General features: G+C 35.5%; 1 protein-coding gene across 8 annotated transcripts in view; it reads right to left on the bottom strand.

Moving 5' to 3' along the window:
- PHF3 (PHD finger protein 3) overlaps positions 1–24,488 on the bottom strand; it is an 86,254-nt gene that overhangs the window by 4,870 nt on the left and 56,896 nt on the right. For all 8 annotated transcript variants that reach the window (XM_009205435.4, XM_021936785.2, XM_021936783.2 and 5 more), the window contains 10 exons: positions 19,287–19,593; positions 16,241–16,424; positions 12,317–12,464; positions 12,081–12,237; positions 10,195–10,311; positions 8,008–8,139; positions 6,983–7,118; positions 4,409–4,604; positions 3,760–3,907; positions 1,388–1,477 (listed from right to left, as the gene is read on the bottom strand). In XM_009205435.4, the coding sequence (XP_009203699.3) occupies positions 1,388–1,477; positions 3,760–3,907; positions 4,409–4,604; positions 6,983–7,118; positions 8,008–8,139; positions 10,195–10,311; positions 12,081–12,237; positions 12,317–12,464; positions 16,241–16,424; positions 19,287–19,593 (1,615 nt within the window). The remainder of the gene's footprint in view (positions 1–1,387; positions 1,478–3,759; positions 3,908–4,408; positions 4,605–6,982; positions 7,119–8,007; positions 8,140–10,194; positions 10,312–12,080; positions 12,238–12,316; positions 12,465–16,240; positions 16,425–19,286; positions 19,594–24,488) is intronic.

Below are 24,488 nucleotides of genomic sequence, written 5' to 3'. Positions count from 1 at the left end.
ATTTTGTAAAGTAATTTGGCTTACTCAGGAATTTTCTTGCTTGCCTCTAGGTTCCCGGCTTTGTTTCAGATAGAAAAGACAGTCCTAATTTGTTACTAATTTGGTAGTGTTCAAAAACAATGTTTTTTTCATAATGGTATATGGCCGAAATGGGAGAGCCAGATTTGCTGCAAAGCCTAAAACTGATGCAAGCTCCTAAGGAAAACGTGAATGAGCTAAAATATGACTCTATCTCTCATAAAATGTGTGTCATCTAAACTGCCCTCTTTTAGAGTAAAAATCACCATATGTATGTTAGTAACAACTATTACAGCGTGTTTAAATCTGTTAAATTGGAATATACTATAAAGTGTTGGGCAGTAATATATGTGTGGATTAAAGACTGATTCTCAAAATGTCCAAGAGTAATACTTCTCATTTTTATTAGTGCTTTAATTTGTATTTTCACACTACATCGATTTAAATTCTAAAATCTATATTGGAACAAAACATTCTTTTCAGCTTAAGATTATCCATTTTGGTTCATTCCAAAGGAAAACTAGAGACTTCTAGAAAAAGAGGCAAAAAAGTAACATTTATTTATTCAAGATTTATTTATTGAATGACTGTAATATACTAGGTACTATCACATCCTCTGGAGGGAAAAACAATTTCTTCTAATGATTAAATTTTCCTCTGTAGTAATAATATTCTATAAGTTAAAAAAAAGAAAAGAAAAGAAAATGTAGAGAGAAAAAGGAAAAGGAGAAATATTATTGTGATAGAGCCATTTCACAGTATCTTTTCTCCTTTCCTTCTATTACTAATGAGAAGCCCTTAACTTTTAGCTGGGTACATGGCCATCCAATAAAAATTACATTTCCCAGCCTCCCTAGCACCTATGTATGGCTATGTGACTAGGTTCTTTCCAATGGAAGTTGATGACTGCAATTTGCCTTTGAAACAACTAGACAGGTATTCCTCATTTATTCCTATTTGGTATGTTTGACTGCTGAGGACAACACTCCAATCAACTTCTATATTCTTTGAGTCACTATATTTTAGATTCTTTCTTTTACAATAGCTTAGCTGTGCCCTCACTCAAACACATGTAGAAGTAAGACAAAATTCCAGGGTGAATTTCAATATTTACTCTAAAACATTTCTTCTAAAACATTAACAGAAGCCACAAAGAGAGCATCCCAGAAGACGAGAGGAAAAAAAAATGCTGTACTGTTTATAGCCTCAGCAAATGGGTTTTGTTCAGTTTTGTGAGGTGTGTTATGTAGACTTAAAATGTGTATTGCTTCCTTTCCCCAGGAGACCTTGCACCCTTGCAAAATAATTCTGAACTGTTTACTTTCTAAACATTTTCCCATGCTGGTAGAGTGAAAAAAGTTTTCCTCACCTTGGTTCCTGATGCTTTTATTTTTTCCACATAATCCCAAACTGTCTGAGGTGATATCCTGCCACCTACTTGAATACTATCTGGTAGGTCCTGTGGTTTAAAAAAAAAAAAAAAAATCAATATATATAGATTATCTTTATTATGACATTAGTAATTCATACAAATTTGGTTCTAAGACTAATCTGAAACAGTAATAAGAACAAGTAAATAAAAAGATTATGAAAAATGTTATCAGAAAACAAGATAATAAAGAGAGAGCAATTAGGCTTTACTTAAAATGCCAACTAAAAATGACTGATGTCTAAAATACAGCTACTAAGAAAGAGTCTTAGTTTATGCCCAATCTCACTAAGAAAGATGGAAAAGGGAAGCAATGGCAAGCATACCACATTAACAATTCAGAAAGAACACAACACATTTCAGAATATTAGCAGAGATTGTAACCTCCCCTTCTGGTAGTAGTAGGCAGGAAAATTCCTTAATAATTAACAGTGGAACTTCAAAGGTTACCAAATCTAATTACAGAGTGTATTTTTGCACAAAGGAGAATAATATTGTAATAATTCAAGGTTTTTTTTTAAAGGCATAATCCTTCTGAAAACAGATGATTACACATAAAAGCAATTAAGAATATTTAACTTTATTCAGTACATTCCTATTTTTTCCATGAAGACTGAGGAAAATCATAAAAACATAATTGATATTAAATTCAATTTAGTTTATTTAAATTATTAACTACTTTAAAATATTTGATTTGGGAGTTTAGTCTCAAACTAAAAACAGGTACAAAATGGAAGTGAAAAATCTGGACAGCAATCACATAAAAACTGTGTCTCAGAGAGGAAAATAATAATTTTGTTTAAAATCAAAAGGGTTTTGTAGTTAAGGGCTTACCTCTCCATTTAAAGAATTATCTTCACCATGGACTGACCAAACAATAAATCTCTAAACAGATTTGTTCAAGAAGAACATCATGGGTCTAATTCATTTTTCTCTTATAAAGCCCACATTTTTTAAATATTTCTCAAGCAAACTGTATATAAAATTGATTAGTCTGTTTATTAATCGAAAACACACTGCTGGGCTGGGCACAGTGGCTCTCATCTGTAATCCCAGTACTCTGGGAGGCAGAGGCGGGCAGATCACTTGAGGTCAGGAGTTTGGGACCAGCCTGGCCAACATGGTGAAGCCACGTTTCTACTAATAATACAAAAATTAGCCAGGTGTGGTAGCACATGTCTGTTAATCCTAGTTACATGGGAGGCTGAGACAGGAGAATGGCTTGAACCCGGGAGGCAGAGGTTGCAGTAAGCCGAGATCACATCACTGCACTCCAGCCAGGGCGACAGGGCAAGACTCTGTCTCCAAAAAAAAAAAAAAAAAAAAAAACACCCCACAACTGCTAACCAAATAAACTGATATAAACATTACATAAACAATATTATACTGAATTAAACTAATCGCAGCCTAATCCAAAGAAAAGTAAAATTTATGTTAGCCTTAAAAAAAAAAAAAAAAAAAAAACACAAACCAGGCAAATGATTTAGGCTTTTCCAAATACTAAAAGGAACTTTTTACAATCTTTTAATTCTTTAAAATCAGTGATGGAGAATAAATGAAAAAGGTAAGATAAGAGCAAGATAGCAAAATATGATCTCAATATAAATACAGTATATATGTACTGACTTATTTTCCTTCTATACACATACAAAAATACATTTCCTTTAAAATAGTTCAAAAATGTCATTGTCACATTTATCACAATATTATAATGTTACTGCTGCTTATTTTCCATAAATACCACATAATTTCTTCCTATTTCCCTCAGGTGTAAAACCAACCAAGGGTGTCACTTGCAGCAACTATAGTCACTAGTTTCACTGGTTTTCAAATAGCTGTAAAGCTTCAACTCCTGGTCTACATAAACCACATTCACAGAAATAGGCAGGTAAGAACAGTAGTCATGAAGATGGGGAAACACAAGCAGTGGGGAAATTAGGAGACTTGTTCAACAAAAAAATCTCAATGGGTTAACGTTAAAGGCCAAAAATATGTAAATCTTTTATTTAAGTGTGTGTTCAAAGAAAAACTTGGATATCCATGTAGACTCTCATTGATTTTTAATTATCTGACACAGTGAGGCAGTACATCTTGGGAAAAGTACAGGACATGGGAGTTTAAAACTTTCAGAGTATAGTTTATTTCACAATTCTAAAGATCCATTTGTTAATTCATAATTATATTACTTGAACTGTTTAAGAATCATTGTTAATAAATATTTTTATTACTAACTCTGTCTTATTTCCCTGTCAATTACTTTCAGAAACACACATATCAATTCATGCACAGAAGAGCAGAAAAGTTCACAGTACCTCTGTCAGGTATTCAGGGGAGCCAGATACTGGATAGGCTTTGGTAACAAATTTTGCCACAGAAGGCATGTTGATAAAACCTTTCCAGATGAAGTTCAATCGAGCCAGAAAGGTAGACTCAACCTCAACAGTTCCAGGCATCTCTGGACTAGAAAATGACATTAAAAAGCCTAAAGACAAGCTGATGAATAAATCAATGTTCTACTTAGTCATCAGTTACTCGTATTTTAGCATGTGAAGAAGGCCAAAATATGAGGCTACTGACAAAGAGTTTACACTTTTATTTTATAAAATTACATTCATATTTACATAGTTATGATTTACAAAATCTTCCCTTTTGGCTGGCTTAGGAGAACTAAGATCGAGAAAAGTGCAAGCATTTCTTCTTTAATAATCTATCCCTGACTTTTGGGACCAGCACAATTAAAGAGAATTTAAAGCTGTTTCCCCACACACTCAAATCTCTCACTCAAACCACTCAAAATAAATTTACTTTCAAAGTCTTGTTTTATCTCAAAGTACAGGAAAGTACAGTTACTTTCTCAAATGAAAGTTCCCAAAATGTCACTTTTCTGTTTCGAAGACTTGCAAGTACAATCTGGCAAAGATCTATGATGAGTATTACAGAATTTACAACAGAGAAAATTACCGTGGAGCAGGAGAGAATGTTGACTTTGGAGACTCTTGTTTCTCCTCCTCAAAGAATTCGGAAGCCAAAATATTTGAGGTTGAAGACAACGCATCTGCTATACTTTCTGCTTCATTGTCTGAATGTTTACGAGTTACTCCTACAACAACTTTTACTTTTTTTGGAGAAAGATCATCTACAGGTGGTGCCATTCGACCTAAGCCCAGAATACACCAAAAAAACACAATTGTTATTAACCACAACTTTTATAACTTGACCCATTTTCACTTTCTAAAGTTATTCAGGTTCTATGATTCGATTGTTGAGTAACCATACCTTTCCTGGGGTTGTATCTAATTGTCATCATTTAGTTATGTTACAACCACATTTAAGAATCAGCAGAAAGTTCACCAGTGTTCTCCCCATTCCAGTCCTCTTCTATATACAGGGACCTAAGCTTATCTGAAATGCAATTAAAAGCAAATCGTGCATGGTTCTACCTATAATAAAGTTAATTTCCCCTTAAAATCACTTTATAATTATTTCCTACATGTAAAACATATAATGAGTAAATATGGACAAGATTAGCAGTCCCCAACCTTTTTATCACCAGGAACCAGTTTTATGGAAGACAGTTTTCCCATGGACAGCGGGATGGGGGGAGAGAGATGGTTTCAGGATGAAACCGTCACACCTCAGATCATCAAGCATTCATAGTTAGATTCTCATAAGGAGCACCCAACCTAGATCCTTCACATGTGCCGTTGACAATAGGGTTTGTACCCCTATGAGAACCTAATGCCACTGTTGATCTAACAGGAGGCGGAGCTCAGGCAGTAATGCTCACTGGCCCACCGCTCACCTCCTGCTGTGAGGCCCAGTTCCTAACAAGCCATGGACCGTACAGGTTTGTGGCCTGGCAGTTGAGGACCCCTAGAGTAGACAGTGTAATTCCTCTCTTAGTGATGTGAAAAATTAGAAGCAGAGAATGTTAAACAACTCAGACAAGCTAAAATGAAAATATGATTACTAGAACCTAAAACAGGTTTCTTAATTCTTGATAATTTTTTTTTAACTAAACCACACCAAATTCCAATAGTCTCGAGATGTAACATGAAGAACTAAGACAAACCTGTATATCTGTATCCAGGTTTGGATTATACAGCAACAGCTCATGACTCTACATGCCTGAAGAGACACCTCACCAGAGAAGCTATACAGGTGGCATATAAGCACGAAAAGATGCTACATCAGGAAAATGCAAAGTAAAACAACAGAGAGATACCACTATACACCTATTAGAATGGCCAAAATCTAGAATACCGAAAACACCAAATGCTAGCAAGGATGTAGAGCAACAGGAACTCTCATTCATTGCTAGCAGGAAGGCGAACTCTCATTCATTGCTGGCAGGAAGGCAAAATGGCACAGCCTCTGTGAAAAATAGTTTGGAGGTTTCTTAAAAGATAAACATACTCTTACCATACGATCCAGCAACTGTGCTCCATGGTATTTACCCAAAGGAGTTGAAAACACATCCACACAAAAAGCTGCATACAGATGTTTATACTAGTTTCATTCGTAATTGCCAAAACTTGTAATAAAACAAGATCTCCTACATTAAGTAAATGGATAAACTATAAAAACTATATATCCAGACAATGGAATATTATTCAATGCTACAAAGAAATGAGCTATCCACCCATGAAAAGACCTAGGAGAAACTTAAATGCTTATTACTAAGTGAAAGTAGTCAATCTGAAAATGTTACATACTAGATGATTTCAATTATACAATGTTCTGAAAACTACAGACAGTGAAAAGATCAGTGGTTTCCAGGGGTTGGTGGGGGTGTTGGGGGAAGGGATGAATAGACAGACAAGAGAGGATTTTTAGGGCAGTGAAAATACTCTGTATAATATTATAATGCTAGACTCATGTCTTTACACATTTGTCCATACCCACAGAATGTACAACTCTAAAGAGTGAACGCCAATGTAAACTATGGATTTGGGGTCACTATTTTTCACTGTAGGTTCGTCAACTGTAATAACTGTACCACTCTGGTGTGGGATGTTGGTAACAGCGGAGACTATGCACGTAGGGAGGAAGCAGGTATATTGGAAATCTCTGTAACTTCCTCTCAATTTTGCTATGAACCTAAAACTGCTCTTAAAAATAAAAAGCTTTTTTACAAAAAAGTAATTTCAGTTTCCGATTTGTCTTATGTTATATATAATAATAAAATATAAATGCTATTTTACTCCTTTACTTTAGTAAATGACAGTATCATCACAACTGTCCACAATTTTTGATGTTCATTCTAATGGTTAAATTCTTGTCATCTGACTCCGGCAAGAAGAGTTTTTAAGTTCAAATCATGTATGGTATAATTAGGTCTAGATAGTAGACTACACTACAGTATCAAACTATACCTCAACCCAGAAAACTAGTCACACGAAAGCTTAACTGTGAGTGAGTGCCTCACCACCAATACTGAGAAAACAAAACCTACTTAAATTACATACACTAGTATACAAATATCCTTCTTTCATAATGAATGCAAAATTTTAGGAAGAAAAAACTTCCAATTACCTATGCAAATTTTGCAATTGAGATCAAAAAGATGTTGTCTGTGTTGACTAGTAGTATCTTTAGACATAGAGTCAACCTCCTCTTTTTGTTTTTCAGATCCTTCTGGCTTCTCCAGGGACTTATTGGCAGCTGGTTCCTAACGTAAGTGAAAGTAAAAATTAGTTTTAGCTGATAAAATTTGGCCTCAATTATCAAAATCAATCTATATTTTCCATTTATATTTTTCCAAAATGAAACTGTTCCATAGATAGGTTTTTTTTTTTTTTTTACTATTTCTTAAGAAAATGAATGCTAACTTTTAACTGTAACTTAAAAGAGCAAAAATTTAAACATTCCCCATTCTTCAAGGCTTTTAATAAGACATCAAATTATTTCTTCACTGATTTTTGAAAATAAGAAAAGCTATGCCACCTATCAAATGACAATCTGCCTAAGAAGCACTTACAGATTTCTAAAGCCTACTAAAAAATTCACTAAGTCAGGCCAGGCACAGTGGCTAATACCTGTGATCCCCGCATTTCGGGAGGCCGAGGTGGGCAGATCACTTGAGGTCAGGAGTTTGAGACCAGCCTGGCCAACATGGTGAAACTCTATCTCTATTAAAAATACAAAAATTAGCTGGGTGTGTTGGCGCATGCCTGTAATCCCAACTACTTGGGAGGCTGAGGTGGCAGCATCGCTTGAACCTGGGAGGTGGAGGTTGCAGTGAGCCGAGACTGCTCCACTGCACTCAAGCCTGGGCAACAAAGCAAGACTCCATCCCACCAAAAAAATAAAAAGAAATTCACTAAGTCAGAGCACTCCAGGAATCTACATTGTAATAACTATTTAACAGGTACCTATAACACAATTTGCACACTAAGAGAAACATTACTCAACACTCAAAAAACCACTAAACCAATAAAATAGGCAACTTTGAAATGGATGCATATTTTAAAATTCTTTTCTCTACTTTAAAAACATTAGACAAACTTTTTCTGAATCTTCATGTTTTGAGCTATAAAACATGGTATATCTATCCTTACCTGAATCTCCATGGCTGCTTCCTGTTCTTTCATTGGGGCATCACTCTCAATTTCTATTTCACCTTTATGAGTTATTTTGGTGATTGGCCGTCGTTCCACTTCTCTCTGCTCTTTCTCAATCATTTCTATGGTCTAACAGAAAATACTTTTTAAAAAATATTAAACTTAAAATATGTATTTCCAAATGTACACCTTAAATAATAAGAGCTTACCTAAAAATAAACGCATCATCACAGATGACTTTTAATCTTAAGGTAATGTCTCATATAACAAACATATTCTGAGTACTGTTATATGCCAGAGACAGTTTTAAGCACTGGGGTTATAAGAATTAGACCCCATACCTCAACCATGAGAAGTTGACATGTACATTTATATCAGGAGGCAAATGAGGTCCAAAGTAATTTGCAAAGTGGTGAAACATAGTATTTATATTTGAAATCTGTTTGCTGATTTAGTACTTTTTAGCAGCTGCCACAGGGAAATAGGAACTATCTCGCTCTTAAATTCCTAATTCAATGTTCTAACATCCCCTACAATAGCAGTTTAATCCAACGACTGATCTGGTAGTCCTTTATTAGTTAACTCCTAACTAAACCTGATTAGTGACCTTGAAAATTCAGTTGAACAAGCTTAGCAACAAAACATCAAAATGAAGCAAGTATAACGAGAAGTAGTAAAAAGGTAGCCAGGAATAGAACAGGTTAAGGAGGGCATAGATGGGACTCTCTTTGTTAAGTACAAATTATCCTTTAAAGAAAAATCAGGTACATGGCCTTAAGAAAGAACAAGCTGCCATTTTCTGATGCAGATGATACTCGCAGCCAGTTTCAAAGCAGAAGAGTGGCATGTGCATATTTGGGATATGGAGGTAAAGAAGAGGAGGTGATATTATTTTCAAAATATAAGAGGAGGAGAAATTACATATCGTGAAGGTAAAGGAATATAGGAAGAAGTATGATATGTCAAATCAAGGCCTCTAGATGAGCTTCAAACTAGATCTGGCATAGGTCTATATGGAGGTTTAGTGCCTCAGATGTAACTAAATATTATGAACAAAAGAATCAGGTAAATCATGTGGAGTTAATATGAACTATAACCAGTATTTTCTAGAATAAGGGGCTAACATTCTGATGCCATTGTAATACAAAAATTGGATAACATGGCTATCTCACTGTCACAATAGCTCTAAGTAACATACTCAATTTTTAAAGGTACTCTAAGTACCTTTAAGTTCACAATCTCCAAACAAAAACTCTTGCTATCTGTGAGTTTCAGAATTTTTAAATTTGAACATGAAATATGGTGCACACACTCTGTATTACATAACATTCCAGTTAGGTCTGAGACAGCACCATATAATATACAATATTTCTGTGAATATGAACATTCATACATGGCAATTCAGGTTAAGCTTTATCAATAAATTAGTTATGTGAAAATAACTATTTTTCAGAGCTTCTGGCATTTGAAACTTTGGATAAGAGATAAACCTGTACACATTTTTTTCTGACTTAATTCATCTGGCTCTACAAATTACCAATATTCATAATACCTTTAAACTGTGCTGCTGAAAAATACAGATGTAATTATGAAAAGTGTTAATTCTTTTCCCATCCTTCTCATTTACATACTATAATAAAACACAAGGTAATTCTGTAATCTAGTAACTGGAGAAAATGAAGAAAAAAACTGACAAGATCAGGGAAACCAACAGAATTTAAGAACTAGAGGAATGGAGAACACGTAACTAAAAGAAGCATGTAGGCCGGGCACGGTAGCTCATGCCTGTAATCCCAGCACTTTGGGAGGCCAAGGTCAGCGGATCACGACGTCAGGAGATCGAGACCATCCTGGCCAACATGGTGAAACTCTATCTCGACTAAAAATACAAAAATTAGCTGGGCATGGCAGTGCGTGCCTGTAATCCCAGCTACTCGGGAGGCTGAGGCAGGAGAATCATTTGAACCCAGGAAGTGGAGATTGTAGTGTGCTGAGATCACACCACTGCACTCCAACCTGGCGATAGAGCTAGACTCCATTTCAAAACAAAAAAAAAAAGCAGCAGCATGTAACAGAAAGTCTGTGTTATTGTGCAGTCTGTGAATTTAACTCTGTATAATTTTTACCCAATGGCTGAAAAAAAATAATTTTGATAGTCAAATGCATATTTATAGATAACCTTACATGTCTGTTTTCTCTTCGTCTCCAAGCAGCTAACTCTTTAGAAGCTAGTTCTTCTGGACTCATTCTGATAAGATGATCAGGAGTTACTTCTCCTTTCAGTACTTTTTTAAATAATATCTGGAAGGATTTTAAAACAGGAATAGAAGGGGAGACAAACATTTAAAAGAGTGGTTACTATTTTAAAGTAAAAGAGTGGTTACTATACAGAAACTTGTAATAAAGATACAATTTTTGAAGACTGATCTACAAATTTTTAATTATTTATTACCTACTACACAGAGATTAAATGACAGCTTTGTGTTCTAGGAATTTATCTAAGGCAGCAAAACAAACATTTCATGTAAAAATCAATACATATGGAGAAGCATGTACAGTAAAACCATTACAATACCTACCCAAAAGTTGTATTAAGTCCACCCAGGGACACAATCTAACCATAACAATAAGCAATCTATAGTATAGGAAGGTACTGCATCTAACAGCTTTACTCAATGTAATGGTCTTCATAGTTTTAAGATTTTACATATTTAAATCCTGACAAGCTTGGAGGAAACTGCAGAGCAAAGAACCACTTGCAAGAAAGAAACCTGAAAGAAACCTGAGGGAGGCCAGGTGCCGTGGCTCACGCCTGTAATCCCAGCACATTGGGAGGGCAAGTCAGGCAGATCACAAGGTCAGAAGTTTGGGACCGGCCTGGCCAAAATGGTGAAACCCCATCTCTACTAAAAATACAAAAATTAGCTGGGCATGGTGGCGCGTGCCTGTAATCCCAGCTACTTGGGAGGCTGAGGCAGGACAATCATTTGAACCCGGGAGCGGAGGCTGCAGTGAGCTGAGATGGCGCCATTGTATTCCAGCCTGGGCAACAGGGCAAGACTCTGTCTCCAAAAAAAAGAGGAAAAAACCTGAGGGAAATAAATCTTTATTTAATTGCTGAAGTTAAGCTTCCAGATTATGTAATTCCAGAAGCATCTCATCCAGGACCATGATGGCAGAATATACAATGTATATTTTTAAGCCTCTGTTAGTATACTTCAAGAAAATATCTCAAATCACATACTGTAGCAAACATCCTTAAACAAATTTGTATCAGTTGTGTGAAAACCTTTCATGCAAAAAGGTTGCATCTAATTACATTCTGTTACCTAGAGTCATCTATAGTAAAAAACTGCTGGTGGACCTAAGTAAATGTCAGACACAAGAGATCAGTCATGTTCCGAACTTTTAAAATGTTCACTGGCGTGACTTTTGCTTATTGTACTTATCAGAGACCGACTTTTGGTGTTGAGAGCTAACACTGACATACATGCACACACATGCACAGCCTTCAGATTTCCTCTGTCCAAAACACAAAGTCCCAAGAAAAAAATTATTAACATTTACTCTACTGCTAAAAGATATTTGGAACTAAAGTTATATTTAAGACTATCTTTAGAACTAAAGTTATGTATTTTCTTAAGAAAATAAATCACATTTCAATAAAAACAATTTAAAAGCATTTTTATTCTATCTTCAGATTTAAGTACAAAATAGCTATTTTCAGATTTAAGAAAAAAAGTGTTACAAATTTTAGCTCAAAAGTTTTTGAAGAATACATATGAATGAATTTTTTAATAAATTGGATTATATAAAGGAGAGTAAAGAAAAAAAATATATAAATCAGGTTAACACACGGTTAGCATTTCAGTAGACTGAATGGTTAATGCTATCCATTAGTATGCAGAATTCTTCAGTAGCAAAAAGACCATTAAAATTACATGTTCTACATCAAAAGGAAATCTAATCTCACTCCAATTAATAAATTATAGATCTACTGTATTACAATCTGAGATACCTACGTATTCAGGAAAGTTGGAAACATAAACATATGAACAAAGCATACTTACATTGTTTTTAGGATCTTTCAAATTAAACATCAAACTTCTATATTTGTTCTTATATTTAGAATCTGTGTCCCGAAAAAAAGAGAAAAGTTCTTTCTCAATTTTTGTGGCAACTTTTGCTGCCTTTTCCTCTGGTACCTTCAAATTTGAGTCTGTAAGTCTTAAAATTAGAACAATTCAATTATTTTTCAAATATATAAAGCATAATTATTCAAACTTCTATAATAATAATATGTTACCTCTTCATAAGAATATCTTTGAGAGAATGTCTGACACTTTGCCTGATCTGATCTGCAGAAGGCTTGGAAGCAGAAGCAGCAGGAGGATGTACATTAAGCACTCCTTTTTCAACTTTCTTCTTTTTCATCTCTTGCTTCTCATGAGTACCTAATTTGAATAAATATCAAAACTTATTACATTGCTTTTAAAAATATCTTTCCTTTTTAATGCATAATATTATAAACAAAACTGATTAAAAGTCACTATTTAGAAATAAGATCAGGGCCAGGCGCAGTGGCTCAAGCCTGTAATCCCAGCACTTTGGGAGGCCGAGGCAGGCGGATCACGAGATCAGGAGATCGAGACCATCCTGGCTAACACGGTGAAACCCCATCTCTACTAAAAAATACAAAAAACTAGCCGGGCGAGGTGGCGGGCACCTGTAGTCCCAGCTACTCGGGAGGCTGAGGCAGGAGAATGGCGTAAATCGGGAGGCTGAGGCAGGAGGCGGCGCTTGCAGTGAGCTGAGATCTGGCCACTGCACTCCAGCCTGGGCGACAGAGCGAGACTGCGTCTCAAAAAAAAAAAAAAAAAGAAATAATTATCAGAACCCATAGTCCATACTGAAATATTCCTGACACTGAAATCCTAATTAAAATGAATAGTGACTAAAAACTGGTCTTACTCTTTCCTCAATTTAGACAATGGCTTTTAGAGCCAGTTATTTTTCCACATATGTATATTAATTAAATTTTAAAAGCTATTTAGAAATTTTGATCTAAACTTATTAGGAGCAGATAATAACCTAATACCACAAAACTGATTAATCTCTTCTGGTTTTAATTGCATTTAATATTACTAATTTGAAGGCTAAGCTTTTCAAATTATTTTTATTCTATCATTACTAATTCCCACGCATCTCCAAAATCTCAATGTCAAACATCCCACCACTCTGACTTACTATATTAGCACATTTATTCTAGAATCTCCTCATTCCAACAATTCTTAAATCTATAATTTTTACCATCTTCATGTATTCACTTTCATACATTATAAACTTAGGTTACATAGTCCAATACCATTACCAGCCCCTTGTATACTTAATACCTTTATTCTCTCTCCTTTAAACATGTGTGTTGGCAAAAACCACAACCCTGCTAAAAGCCAACTTTTATCCTTCACCCAAATAGGCAAAAGACAAGGGAGAAAAATAAGCACTGGTACTGACAAATGTCATTTTAAATTTATAACCACAAGTTTTAAGTAGGTAACTCAACTTTCTGCCCTAATCCTATTAACCTTTCCTAATAAATTTGCTCTCCCACTTTTTAAGGTATCTTTTTCATACTTTTTCTCCTCTCATCTCAAATCAACAATACCACCTTCTCAACTACAACCTCTTTGATTTGCTCTTCATATTTCACTGAAAAAATGGAAAAAACGTCAGCTATCACATTTTCCCATTACCAAATCCAACCTACCTACATTAGTTCTTCCTCCTACCACATACAATCTTCCCTACTATCCAATGGATGCACTTGACCTTTCTGATAAATACCTCCCTCCAAGTGGAGTGAATCCCATCCCCTCTTGTGTCTTCCTGCGTTTCACACCTACACTATCACTTCTCTCTCTTACATCATCATCATCATCATCTCTCTCTAGCTCTCTGTCTCTTTCTCTCTACTGGATCATTCCCATTAGTCTTACAAACATGATATAGTATCTTTTAAAAAACATTCACATCCACTTCTAGCGACTATAGCATTTGTTTCTTTAAACAGCAAAACTCCTTGAGAGAGTTATCTGTAATCAGTATCTCCAGTTCCTCACTCTTTCATTCACTCACAAGCCACTACAATTGGTTTTTTTCCCTACTGCTCCACCAAAATCATTCTAGTCAAGGTCACCAATGATTTCCATTTTGCTAAGTCATAGACTTAACAATCTTATGTTTATCTTATTAGATGTCCAGACAGCATCTGGTCGTTCCTTCCTTCTTGAAACTTCACCTGGCTTCCAGGCCACCAGTCTTAGTTCTCCTCTTTCCTCACAGGCCACCCATTGGTTTTCTTTGCTGTATAAACTCTTCTCTCCCCAGTTTTTAAATGCTGATGGCCAGAGTCAGTGGCTCATGCCTGTAATCCCAGCACTTTGAGAGGCCAAAGCAGGAAGATCACTTGAAGGCCAGGAGTTTGAGACCAGACTGGCCAACACAACGAAACACCATCTCTACAAAAAATCAAAAAAATTAGCTGGGTGTGGTGGTGCACACCTGTAGTCTCAGCCACTCAGGAGGCTGAGGCGAGAGGATAGCTCGAGCCCCGGAGTTCAAGGCTGTAGTGAGCTACTACTGCACTACTGCACTCAAGCCTGGGTGACAGAGTGAGAACCTGTCACAAAAATAAAGTAAAAATAAATGCTGGTGCTTCCCAAGGGCTCTGCTTCTGTCCCTTCATGATCAAACTCTCTTGCAGCTATTTACATCTAAGCCCAGGATTTTAAATAGGTTGAGTATGCCCTTACATGAAATGCTTGGGACCAGAGTATTTCCAATTTTGGGTTTTTTCAAATCCTGGAATATTTGCATTGTATTTACCAGTGGAGTATCCCAAATCAGAAAATCTGAAATCCACAATGCTCCAACAAGCACTGCCTTTGAGCATCATGCCGGCATTCAAGTTTCAGATTTCAGATTTTCATATTTGGGATGTTTCACCTGTGCACTAGTAAATCCCAAATTTATATACCAACCTAAAAAGTCTTCTAATAGGCTCCAGACTCATCAGCCAAAGATTTACTCAAAACATTTCTACCTGGATGTCTAATAGGAATCTCACAATGGCCAAAACATAATTTTTCCATTTTCTTCCCAAAACCTTTTTCTTTCTCTTTTCTCAGACTCTATTTCCTTTACCAACCTATATCGAAGCCATCAACAAGTTCTGTCAACTCTATTATAAAACATATGTGAATCTGACCACTACTCACTACCTTCATTGTATTTCCATTCCAAGTTACCATCATTTCTTTCCTAGGATATTGCTATGAACTAATCAGGTTACTGTCTTTCTCTCCTGCCCTCCTACAATCCAAACTGTACAGAGCAACCAGTGTTTTCCCTTGTACAAAACCCCCTAAAGGTTTCCCACAACATTTAGAACAAAATATAAACTCTTTGTCATAGTCCCAAAGGTCCCATGAGGTAGAATAAACCATCAGAGTACCTGCTACTCTTGTTCTAATTATAATCCACAAATAATTACTAGTAAAACTGGAATTCTGAGACCCTTGGGAGAAATTAATCACATCCTACTAATGTTACTGAAAGACAGGGAAAGGAACACTATATAGACAAACATATACTCAGGTTTTAAAATAGGGTACAATCAATAATTTTCTCTGAACTCATCTAACACTGTTCTATCCCTTATGTATTACCTTTTAATCACTCCATAGTGGCTTTCTTCCTCCTCAAACACCAAGCTTGTTTCTACCACAAAGCCTTAAGATTTGATGTGTCCCTTACCTTGTACCTCCTCCAAAAATCTTTGCATCCCTTCAAATCCCACCTCACAAGTTACTTCCTCCACTCCATGTAAAACAGAAGTCCCATTACTCTTCCCACCTGTGACTATCTATTCCATTACTCCACTTTTTCTTCACAAGCTATAAAATAATATGCAATTTTCTTACTTGCAAACTTACTGCCTTCTTCCATTAGTATTTAAGTGCCATGAGAACAGGGGTCTTATCTTGATTTCACTAGTGCTTCCCCAGAATTTAGAGCAAGTTTTTAATTACAAGTAACGCCAATCACCTAACCCATTTTTACTGCCATTAAAATGTTCAATTTGTAGAAATTCCCTAAGTATACTAATTAATTGTATATTAAATAGGATATAAATATATTAGTATATAATTATTTCTGTTCATCTCACTACCTGGTTTTGAAGCTTTTTCTCCTGTGCAAGTAACAGTTGTAGACTCTTTTGGTATTTTTTCACTTTTTTCCTCTGAGGATCTCCGAGGTAAAACTGGTTGTCCCATCTTACGAAGAGGAGCTAGCTGCCATTTTTTAATTTCATTATCTCTACAGTCTGATGAATTTCTGCCTTCACCAGACTCCTGGAAAAATAGTACATTAGAATGAAAATAACTAAACAATCTTTGTTTTTTAAGACATACAAAAATAACTCGATTATTAGTAAAATGAGATTCACTCTTTCATTCGAAATTTATTCTGCACCTATTTTGTGTAGAATACATTATAGTTTATAAAGGAGAAACAAAGGACATAAAGATCATGCTCTCAATACCATTAGTAGAAAGAAAATTAAAAACTAAGGTAGTAAGAATTCTCTTATTTGGCTCTGGATATGGAAAAAGGAGAAGGAAATTGTGAAGAAACAAGTGTCTACATTCTAAAACAAATGAAATTACGTTCACTTATATACTAGTAAGTGTATCAATTAAGTTCTCAGTGTGCCTATTGGCAATTTTAATTCCCATGAGGTAGAATAAACCATCAGAGTACCTGCTACTCTGGTTCTAATTATAATCCACAAAGAGTTACTAGTAAAACTGGAATTCTGAGACCCTTGTAAGAAATTAATCACATCCTACTAATGTTCCTGAAAGACAGGGAGAAGAACGCTATACAGTCAGACATATACTCAGGTTTTAAAATAGGGTACAATCAAAATAGTGCTTTTCTCTAGACTAAGAATCCTCTAATTTTTTATTTGTCTAAAATTAGACAAATTTTTTATTTGCAAATAAAAAATTTTTTTATTTGCAACTAGACACTGAGAGCAGGAATATACTTCAATATTTATACACCTAAGGCAGTTAGTGCTATGCCACACAACAGAAACTCAATAAATAGTTCAACATAAAAATCTAGGGATAAGAAAAGCAGATTCCATAAACTAACATCAGACAAGTCCAAATAAGAGTCAACAGTTCTCTCATCAAAAAGGAAGCAGTGGGTCGGGCGCGGTGGCTCATGCCTGTAATCCCAGCACTTTGAGAGGCCGAGGCGGGCAGATCACAAGGTCAGGAGATCGAGACCATCCTGGCTAACATGTTGAAACCCTGTCTCTACTAAAAAATACAAAAACAAATTAGTCGGGCGTGGTGGCAGACACCTGCAGTCCCAGCTTACTGGGGAGGTTGAGGCAGGAGAATGGCGTCAACCTGGGAGGTGGAGCTTGCAGCGAGCCGAAATTGCGCCACTGCACCCCAGCCTGGGCGACAGAGCGAGACTCCGTCTCAAAAAAAAAAAAAAAGGAGGCAGTGATCATTTGTATGGTGCACGCATTTACAAAATCAGACTCACCTCAGATTCTTTTCTGATACAGACTGGATAAAGAGGTTCTCAAAATATTAAAGTTGTTAATGTTTTATGATGTCTTATTTATTTATGAGACAGAGTTTCACTCTTTTGCCCAGGCTGGAATAAAGTGGCACAATCCCGGCTCACTGCAACCTCCGTCCCCCGGGTTCAAGCAATTCTCCTGCCTCAGCCTCCCAAGCAGCTGGAATTACAGGCATGCACCACCACGCTCGGCTAATTTTTGTATTTTCAGTAGAGACGGGGTTTCACCATGTTGGCCAGACTGGTCTCAAACTCCTGGCCTCAGGCGATCCACCCACTTCGGCCTCCCAAAATGCTAGGATTACAGGTGTGAGCCACCACACCCAGACTTTATGATGTCTCTTTAAGCAAGACAGAGACAACTCAGTTATGGCCAATACAATGAGCTATATTTCTCACTGTATTACATACATACATGGCCAAGAAGTTGTACATAAGAGGTGATTATTAATACTAGTTAATAACAGAAGTTTTCCAAATACATGCTATAAACTGTTCTCATTGTGGCTCTCAGATCTATATTATCAATTACTTTAAGGATCAAATCAACAAAGTAACAACACGTATCAGAAGGACAGCATCTGATTCTCAAAAAGTCTTGACAGAAAAAAAATATTAGATGCCACAAGAATGTGGCAAACTAGAACGTAATCCAGATTTGGCATACAAGGAGTGCCTGAAATGGATTTGTAAATAATAGGTAAGATACTGCAGAACACATCCTCATGCTCTTCAACCTAAATTAACTTCCATATCATGTTGTAGAGAAATTAGTTTTAATAAGGAGGCTTCAATTCAGGGATGTAAATTTCAGCTCAAACTGATGAACTTTCTAACAATTAGATGCTTAAAAATGAAGATGTATCCCCTTGCAATGGATTTCAAACAGAAACTAGATCATCACTTCCTAGAAATGTTGTAGGGCATATTAATAAATCAAAATGGTTGGACTAAAAGATTTCCAAAGTTCCAACTATAAAATTCATGTTCTTTGTGTTTTGGATTATAATTGCCTAACCACATACATGTGTTGCCACTGTTTCCTCTCTAGCAGTATTCTATAAGAGTAACAAATTAATGATTAAAAAAGTGATAGGTAATAAAAAGGTAGACAATGAGGAAAGAAAATTTAATCAGATAAAATGATGTGTCCTTTACACATTTCTCCTATTAAAGCCTAAATATCTTGAAATTTCTATTTAGAAAATACTTTCGGAAGGTAGTCAAAAAATAATGTCAAATGTTCAAAGGCCTGGTAGATATTTATGGACTGAAAAGCTTTTCTAAAAAAACTTAGCAAGCACAATTTACACTTAACGGCCACAAGATCCACACACATCCTACAACAGAAAATTCAAGTACCAAACTAAGGGCTAGAAATGGCATAAAGGACAGTAAGAGATAAGGTCTGCATATTCTAAAAGTCACTATCTGGTTTCACCAAGACTGCCAAAAAATTTTAAATAAAAACCTATTCACTTTCATGGAACACTAAATTTGAAAATGTAAAAGAACATTAAAACTTCTACAGAGAAATTTCAAAATTACTGCAGTCAGTCCATACAAAAAGCTCTTAAATAAACAAAATAATGCATTAATGAAGAGCTCACCCGTTTTAAAATTTTGACCTTGTGCTTCACTGTATCATCTATATATTTGGTTCTATCATTTGCTGTGTGTTTTGATAATCCAAGCTTTTCACACTCCATTGTTTTATCTTCACTATGGAATTCAACTGTAGCTTGGTTTTCCAAAGTATCTGGATCTAATATTTCAGTCTTTTTGTCTTCTTCAGCACAACATTTTACACAGACATATTCTTTGTCTTCCTCGCCCATCTGTTGTGCTTGAGAAAGACTTAACCCAACACAATCACCATGAAACCAGTCATCACATCTCCCACAGCCAACCATAAACCTGGAAAACAGAACACCAAAAAACTTTTATCCCTTTTTTTAACAAGAAAATCTATGTCAAAAATGAGGCTAAATTAAATTTTCAATATTTGATTTCTGAAACTTTGCATGTTTTCCATCTCTATCCATTCCATAAGTTCAACATACAGCAAGTTTTCAAAGAAAATAATATTCCATTAAAATGATACCTTTAAGACCTCAAATATTTCTCCTCTGGTATGAATGGGAAAATGCTGGGGGAGGGAGGGGCAATAAACCATCAGGAAGAAAAGACAACTGGCCTTTGTCAGTCTTGAATACTATAAAGAATAACAAAGTATAGACTAACAATAAATTTCTCCACTGAGAAGGGTGATAAAATCTTGGTAATAATTTCATCACAGACAATCCATCAACATTACAGCTACCTACCCCACCACAGACGTGAAATCATACATAAAATTGGGAAGAACTGTTTATTCAACGAATCGTTTTAAATAAAAAACTAACAATAGCAACAGAAACAGAACTCAAAAGCTAGCATGATGAAGCCTTTCAAACTGTTTATTAGTCATCTTACCCAGATAACCTCAAAATATCCTGGTTCATGGTGTCACGCTGATTCAGCTAAAGAATATTTTTCTGTACTTTTAAGTTCAAAGGACTTCCTTACTAATTACCATGTGTTTTAGATTTGTTTTTCCAAATAAAGACCACTATTCTATCTTAACATAAAAATATTAGTACTTGGGTTGGATTTAATTCCCAATTTTCTTATAAAAGTTTTCCCATCATTGTCTTTTAGCTAAATAATAACTTCACTAACCAACAGGACAAGTCCAGGGATGTGAGATGTATGACTCTAAAAAAGCTTCCATCTTCCCAGTTTAAAAGGAGTATCTATAACTACCTTTGAAAATAATGGCAAATGAGATATATACACAGTGATTTAATTTACGTGCTTTTTAACCCATTGTTAGGAAAGCTGCAATGCTCATTTCAGACATCCATCCTTAACTTTGCCCTTTTTTTCTTCAGGCTAGCAATTTATGACACAGATGAAAGACTTAGGATTTAGGTAAATACTTTAACAATCTAAAGACCGTGCTGCTGATTTTAATAGTGGCACCACCAACAGTGCCAAACTCCTTTCAAAAAGCTGTAGTCCAAGAGAGAGGATATTGAAAGTAACACACTGGGTGATATGGCCAACTCAAAATATACCAGAGGTACTGTTTTAATGTTAGAACTGTAAAAACTACAACAGTGAGTTCCAATCCTTAGTGTTTTTAAAGTCTTGCCAAATACCTCACTCCTCAATAGCAGCACTTCCTTTTCTTCTTCCTCATGTGCTTATTGTGTATAAAACCACTACTATGCCTTGAGACTTGACTTCATCACATCTCTAATTTATCATTCTTTATCCTTGCTGGTAATGCCTGTGCTAGCTTTAGCAGGTTAAGTCCTCATCTCCCTAGGGATTAATTTGATTTGAAAAAAATAATACAGAATATTTGGGGTTGACAAGCAAGGAAACTTTCGAACAATGTAACATATGTTTGGAAGACAGAAGTAATTCCTACAGGTTTGAGATTTTTGATGGGCCCGTAACGATACAGATATTCTAGCAAAAGGGGAAAAACAGTTTGAAATGCAGGTGTTTAAAAGTTCTCCCACTTCAGGTTGCAAAGTTAAGATATTAAAGATTATTATTTGTAATGAGCATCGTAAATTTCCTAACAATGGGTTAACTGCTATTTCTTGAAAGCAACTGTCTAACATGAATGTTTCTGAAATGCTGAAGGAAAGCTAATAATTTCCCTTTACTTCCATAATTAAAGGTATATTAAGATTTCTTCAAAGCAAGTCTGGGATAGTTTCAGTGAGACAAGACTTAAAAACCTACAGTACAAATCATGCTATTGTCCCAAATCCAAACCTAAAGGTCAAAATATAAAGCACATATCAAGGAATTTTCACATTTTTATTTGACAACCAGGCAAGAGTGGTTTGATGATCGTGAAATTTATCAAGCAACTATTTCAATGAGCCTCATTTCAAGTTTACTTTGGAAATGTCTCATTCAAACTTGAGAGGCTATGAAAAGCAAAACTCTAGTGCCATCTACAGATATATCTTAACAGTTTATATTACAGTTTAAAAAATGCAGTTATATAAAATTTTCTAAGAAATCAAGAAAAAAATGGCATCAACAGAAACAATTTCCACGTCCTAGAGATAAATTCACTTGAAAATGAAATTGATAACAAAAAATGTCCTATATGGATCACTTTAAGGTCTAAAACATGGAAGTACTAAGAACATTTTAAACCACATTTAAAAAAACAGAAAAGATGGCCTATCACATAAAGAGAATATATTTTCTTTCCTTTTCATGCTGTTGCTCTACTTTAAAAACATGGGAATGTGGGGAGTATGGAGTAAGGGAGAGAGTAGCTAGAGTGGTTGTAACTAACAATTACTCTACCACTTTCTGCCCGGTCCTTAAATTTCTAATTACCAAGAGGAAAGAAGGAAAAGGCTACACCCTAGAAGTTAAATCTTTTACTATAAAATCAGTGTTGTGTGGAGTTTAGCTGTGGATCAATTAACTAGACCAAGTCAGTATGAATCATTTAATTGGAAGAGTTATAAGCAATATTTATGCTGTCTTTTCCTACTGTCACATGTTCACATACAATAAACTAAAAAAACTAAACTAGACCTACTAAAGAGAATTAAAAACTATTATCTTTTTGGCATGAGCAAAATTTTCAAGTTTCTTCAAAGTTAAACTACAGAGATAGCATTGAGAACTCCTCTCTTAACAAATTCATCATAAATTCACTAACATCGTAGGCATTTCAAGATGGGCCTCCAGTTCTGGTGTTCCCTTTTAAGTAACAGACTAGACCATGTTACTGTGTGTGTGAGAGAGACAGAGACTGACTCACTCTTCTAAGATGAAAAAATTCTATTTCACATAAACATTAAATCATTTTTGTTACTAACAATCTGCAGAGAAAAGCAGAATTATTTGTTCTAGAAGTTTCTTCTCAGCAGTTTTCTTGTTTGAAAGCTATAAATCCATTTTCTGTTTGTTTTTTAAATATTATCTGATATACTAGTCTTCTACAGTTGGGGCCAAGGAAGTGTAATGCAAACTAAAAACTCAACCATCTTCTGGAGAAGTAGAAAAATAGAAACCACAAGGTAAATAATATGAAAAAACTAAGACTTCCTCCTTACAAAATGCCAACTGACTTACATTTAAAAGAAGTTCAAAAATTGTAGTAATTTAAAAATTAGAGGATTAAATAATCTGGTCTTTAAAATCATATATCTTTGGTGTAAGTTTGAATCATGAAAATAAATGGAAGCAACAAAAACCTAGCATGATATGTTGCCTCTTTAAGGATCTACTGTCTTTAGGATATGTATAGAAGTTGCTTATGATTAATATCACATCTAGCCATGACACAGCTATATTACAAAATATAATTTCCAACTGGGAGCACACACAAGGAAGCTAACTTCAACTGCAATATGTAAAAAAAATGATAACGCATTAATATAGTCTTCACAGAAGCAAAGCTGTTTCAAGTGATAGAAAATGTGTCATATTAACAAACAGCTTTCAATGTATCTAGTGCATGAAATCAAAGAGAAGGATCAAAATTATTTCCAAATATGCCCTTTCTAATAAATTTATATTCTTACACAAGGATTAAAATAGGAAAATTACAAGCTGCATGACAGGTGCATTTTTTGAGGTAAACAAAATGTATACAAGCACAATGTATAAAAGTAGTCGGATCACAGTAGTAGTGAAGGCTAGTTAATACGTAAAAACAACAATCAGCTGGGCACCATGGCTTGTGCCTGTAATCCCAGCACTTTGGGAGGCTGAGGTGGGCAGATCACCTGAGGCCAGGAGTTCAAGACCAGCCTGGTCAACATGTAGAGAAACCCCATCTCTACAAATATACGAAATAAGCCGGGCATGGTGGCGCTTGCCTGTAATCCCAGCTACTTGGGAGGCTGAGGCAGGAGAATCGCTTGAACTCAGGAGGTGGAGTTTGCAGTCAGCCAAGATCACGCCACTGCACTCCAGCCTGGGCAACAGTGAGACTTCGTCTCAAAAAAAAAAAAAAAAAAGAAAAAGGAAAAGAAAAAAACAATTATACAGGCTTTTTTTATTCACAAAATTGAAGTAATCAAAAATGCTGCTTTCAAAATTGTTTCCAATGTTAACATATATTATTCACATCAATTACAGAGTGTAAACCCAAAATCTCTATGCACCTAACATTCTAAGTCATTCTACAGACTGAAGCAAAAACACTCTAGATTCTATACAGTAGATCCAAAAGGTGGCAGCAGATAAACAACAACAACAAAGGGACTAACACCTACTCTTCAATTTAGGAAAACGATTAAACGTTGGTAAAGCAAGAGTCATCATTAAAAAGCCTGGGTGAACTCCTGAAGACTGGACTAAGTTTATCTACAAGGTTAGTAAGTTACATTATAACTTACTAACATGGCTTCCAACTCTATGCCAAAGTTTCACTTTAGAAATCCATTTACTTAAGGAACCTATTCCATCTCTCTGCCCACGGGACAGTATGATAATTTTTTAAATATTCTGGCAGAAAGAAAAAGGCTAGTTTAAAGGAGCACTTAAAAGTACCACCTAACTCTTCATTCTTCGCCTGAAAACAGCAGGCCCACTTCAGAACATTTGAGTAAGGTGTTTATTTATTTATGGAAACAGAGTCTCACACTTTGTCACCAGCTGGAGTGCAGTGGCTCAATCTCGGCTCACTGCAACCTCCATTTCTCAGGTTCAAGTGGTTTCATGCCTCAGCCTCCCACGTAGCTGGGATTACAGGCATGCAATAGCATGCCCAGCTA

Source organism: Papio anubis, chromosome 6 (assembly GCF_008728515.1).
Source record: "Papio anubis isolate 15944 chromosome 6, Panubis1.0, whole genome shotgun sequence".
NCBI lineage: Eukaryota > Metazoa > Chordata > Mammalia > Primates > Cercopithecidae > Papio > Papio anubis.
This window is presented reverse-complemented; position numbering and strand designations above follow the sequence as displayed.